Here is a 4693-nt window from a genome sequence, read left to right as displayed (position 1 = left end):
ATATTTTTGAATCCCCAAACGGGGTTTTTTTTTTTTTTTTTTTTTTTTTTTTTTTTTTACAAGATTCGAACCTGGATAACTTGACTTACCAGTCGCCAGGTGGGCCACACTGTCCACAAATTCCTCGTACTGTACATGAGGCGGAGTCACCAAGGTGGACAGCGGGGCGAACCGATGTTCGTAGCGAACTCGCTCCGATGAAAATTCGGAATGAGGGGGAGGCGGTAGTTTACCGTCCGATTCGAAACCGAGCAGCGCCTGGAAAACGAGAAAAATATCGTTCGATTTTTTAAGAGATTTGGGAGAGGGAACTGTAACTGCTAAGGTCTTATCGTCCCGAAATCGAAGAGAGAAGAAAGGCAGGAGAAAGCAAGCCAGCCTTCGGGATAAAATCCGCCCCGGGCAGGAATCGAACCGGCGACCTAGGAGACTAGGGGACTAGGGGACAAGGTAGACACGCTACCCTACGAGCTAACTACGCTGGCGAATTAATAAAATAGGATATGTATTATCTACCTTGTTTATCCTGAGTTAGGTCTAAAAGTCATACCCTGCGGCCTTTACCAATGCAGTCTAACCAGGGACTCATATTATTTTGACATTTTATGGGATACATTTTGTACATTACAATAATAACAAGTAAGCATGTGAATAGTTGATCCCATGGGATTTTTCACGCCGAATCGAATGGTGAAACTTTTAGAACTGTCCGACTTACAGTTTGCAAATGTAATAGAAAGTCGTGTGATGTTCACACCAGATTTTTTTTTCGATGAGTTAGAGCGTTTTTTGTAAACATACTTTTCAAGGATTTTGATGAAAAATTGAAAACTTTAAAGTTAAATAATTATCTCAGTTGGATGATTTTCATTTATTGCCCTTTTTGCACCCAGCTCCTCAAATTGTACATACAAAAAACATGAGAGTCCATTTTTTATTGTTTTAGATTTATTATTCATTCTTATTATTAGGGATGACTAGATTTGCCTTTCACTCCACTCTAGCCGCTATTCATTCCCTGTGATTAAAAATTGAAAAAGAAAATAAACAAACGCATGCACCGAAAAATACTCTAGTGATAGAAATTCGAACCTTCAAAAAAGTTGCTGTAAATCTAGGGCTAGCCTCGTGAGGAAAATGAGTAGCTATGTAATATAATGCGCATAGCGACCGGTGCCAGCATGGTAGGTAAACATTAGATTTTAGGATTATTGAGATATTGGAAAAATCCTACAATGCTGCAGTGAGCACCAAAGTTGTGACATAATAACACAAAGAAACTGCATTCCTACAGACAAAAAAAAACCTCTGGTATTGAGGCACTACAAAAGAGATGTCCACAATCATGGACATTGGTCATCTATCCATACAAAGATTTTTTTTGCTTGGTAATGAGGAGGATACATTCCCTATTCAACTCGGACGGGATTCGAACCCCGAACCTCTGGCGTATCTACCGAGAGGGCGAGACAGTTCAGCCTCTCAGTTAGCGAGACGTCCTGTTAACTGGACTTTTTGGCGTTATTTGACGAAAACTCGTTTCGGCGAATGTGTAGAATTCAATTAACGTTAAAAAGTTCGGGTGCTTTTTTTTTTTTTTTTTTTTTTTTTTTTTTACAAGATTCGAACCTGGATAACTTGACTTACCAGTCGCCAGGTGGGCCACACTGTCCACAAATTCCTCGTACTGTACATGAGGCGGAGTCACCAAGGTGGACAGCGGGGCGAACCGATGTTCGTAGCGAACTCGCTCCGATGAAAATTCGGAATGAGGGGGAGGCGGTAGTTTACCGTCCGATTCGAAACCGAGCAGCGCCTGGAAAACGAGAAAAATATCGTTCGATTTTTTTAAGAGATTTGAGAGAGGGAACTGTAACTGCTAAGGTCTTATCGTCCCGAAATCGAAGAGAGAAGAAAGGCAGGAGAAAGCAAGCCAGCCTTCGGGATAAAATCCGCCCCGGGCAGGAATCGAACCGGCGACCTAGGAGACTAGGGGACTAGGGGACAAGGTAGACACGCTACCCTACGAGCTAACTACGCTGGCGAAATAATAAAATAGGATATGTATTATCTACCTTGTTTATCCTGAGTTAGGTCTAAAAGTCATACCCTGCGGCCTTTACCAATGCAGTCTAACCAGGGACTCATACTATTTTGACATTTTATGGGATACATTTTGTACAATACAATAATACCTTGATTAAATAATAATTGAAATGACCTTCAAGCTCCACAGATAGCCTTCAAACTACTTCTACTGACCTTGAAATAACCGCCGCACATATTCTGCAGCGCCTGGTACATGACAATTTCCCGTGTCGCGGCTCGCGACTTCTTCCGGCTCTTTCCCTTCGACTTTTTGCCGCCCCCGGCCGCCCTTTTGCCGCCCGTTTGAACCGCCCCTGCGCCATGTTGGGCCGCCGCTGACTGAACTTCGTTGAGCATTTCTTGTTCTACGAGGAAATTGTCGGCACGGGTCAGAGCGGAAATGAGCCACGCGTAGAGAAATTCGTACAGATACCTGCAAGTAGAAGAATGAAAGAATTAAGTCAAACTTGCGAATTTTTTTTCTCTCTGTGAATCAAACAACAATAATAATAATAATACACCTAAGAATTTATGTAAATTAAAATTGTTCTACAATGACTCTGGATCGGTATGTCCTGTTTTCATTGGGCAGCAGGGACAGCATTAAACTTCTGGATAAATGACTATGTAACTTCTTTCGGAGGATTTATAGAGGAAACTGGAGGAGGTCATATCGTCCCGAAAGCGAAGAGTGGAGGACAGGATAGGAGAAAGCCAGCCGTTCCGAGAACACTCATGATTTTGAAGAACTATTGAGAATGATATTGGACCCACAATTTCGAAAAATGACACAAATCTCTAGTACTGATTGGTGATGATAAAAAGTTGAACATTTTGTAGAACCGTCCACACTAGATACCTCCCTCGGTGGTGTAGTGGTCAAGGCGCTCGCCTGGTAAACAGGAGGGCGTGGGTTCAATCCCAGCCGAGGTATGGAATTTTGAGCAACCTAAATTCCTCAGCACTTTAGATTTCGGTCCAGGGCGCTTGAAATTCGGGAAAACATGTGATAAATTGCGTAGATCAAAATGTGCCCGGGGCGGGTTTATCCTATAAGGTTCGTCAGAAAATTTCCGCCCTGGCAGGGATTCGAACCCAGCACCTCTGGGTTGAGAGAGAGTCAGTTCTTACCAATAGATATAGTAGTACTCATGTACACTGTATAGTTCCAGTTCAAATCCGGCAAGTAGATACATAGAAATGATGCGGAGAGTATAGTATAGGATCCAAGTTCCGAAACATGCCAGGTGGGAACGGGGCGGGTCACACTTTTGGGACAGGGTGTGCAGGAATGCGTCTACTCTCTCTGCCTGTGAAGAGAAAAAAAAAAATTAAAGGTCTTTAAAGGTCTTTTTTTTATCAAATTAAAGGTCTTTTTACCAGGATCACGAAAATGGTGGTGCAAATTTCGTCCTAAAAACCATAAAGCCAAAAAACTGGTTTTTTGGGGGGATTTTTTTTACATTTTCTCACACAAATGAGCTCTGATCTTGAAATTTGTCGCGACGACCTATGAACTCAAAGCGAGAAAGTTTTAGATAACACTTCAGTCGTTATTTTAAGACCGGTTTAGGTAGGTACATAGGTACTGATTTTCTTTAATCACGATCGAATAAACTACGGGCTGACAATTCTGCTGACTTAGCACTATACGTCATAATCTTGATAATGTCACGCCACTGACAATTCTGCTGACTTAGCACTATACGTCATAATCTTGATAATGTCACGCCACTGACAATTCTGCTGACTTAGCACTATACGTCATAATCTTGATAATGTCACGCCACTGACAATTCTGCTGACTTAGCACTATACGTCATAATCTTGATAATGTCACGCCACTGACAATTCTGCTGACTTAGCACTATACGTCATAATCTTGATAATGTCACGCCACTGACAATTCTGCTGACTTAGCACTATACGTCATAATCTTGATAATGTCACGCCACTGACAATTCTGCTGACTTAGCACTATACGTCATAATCTTGATAATGTCACGCCACTGACAATTCTGCTGACTTAGCACTATACGTCATAATCTTGATAATGTCACGCCACTGACAATTCTGCTGACTTAGCACTATACGTCATAATCTTGATAATGTCACGCCACTGACAATTCTGCTGACTTAGCACTATACGTCATAATCTTGATAATGTCACGCCACTGACAATTCTGCTGACTTAGCACTATACGTCATAATCTTGATAATGTCACGCCACTGACAATTCTGCTGACTTAGCACTATACGTCATAATCTTGATAATGTCACGCCACTGACAATTCTGCTGACTTAGCACTATACGTCATAATCTTGATAATGTCACGCCACTGACAATTCTGCTGACTTAGCACTATACGTCATAATCTTGATAATGTCACGCCACTGACAATTCTGCTGACTTAGCACTATACGTCATAATCTTGATAATGTCACGCCACTGACAATTCTGCTGACTTAGCACTATACGTCATAATCTTGATAATGTCACGCCACTGACAATTCTGCTGACTTAGCACTATACGTCATAATCTTGATAATGTCACGCCACTGACAATTCTGCTGACTTAGCACTATACGTCATAATCTTGATAAT

General features: G+C 41.7%; 1 protein-coding gene across 1 annotated transcript in view; it reads right to left on the bottom strand.

Moving 5' to 3' along the window:
* The window catches only part of LOC103520226, a gene marked incomplete at its 5' end in the record, with an annotated part of 9027 nt that extends 5629 nt beyond the window's left edge, over window positions 1-3398 (bottom strand). Inside the window, 4 exons of the mRNA XM_017448444.1 lie at window positions 90-258; window positions 1619-1816; window positions 2263-2521; window positions 3220-3398. Of these exons, the coding sequence (XP_017303933.1) occupies window positions 90-258; window positions 1619-1816; window positions 2263-2521; window positions 3220-3398 (805 nt within the window). The remainder of the gene's footprint in view (window positions 1-89; window positions 259-1618; window positions 1817-2262; window positions 2522-3219) is intronic.
* Window positions 3399-4693: the final 1295 nt, after the last annotated feature.

Source organism: Diaphorina citri, unplaced genomic scaffold, assembly GCF_000475195.1.
Source record: "Diaphorina citri unplaced genomic scaffold, Diaci psyllid genome assembly version 1.1 scaffold3340, whole genome shotgun sequence".
NCBI lineage: Eukaryota > Metazoa > Arthropoda > Insecta > Hemiptera > Psyllidae > Diaphorina > Diaphorina citri.
The sequence above is the reverse complement of the archived record's forward strand: the minus strand, read 5'-3'. Positions and strand labels throughout refer to the sequence as shown.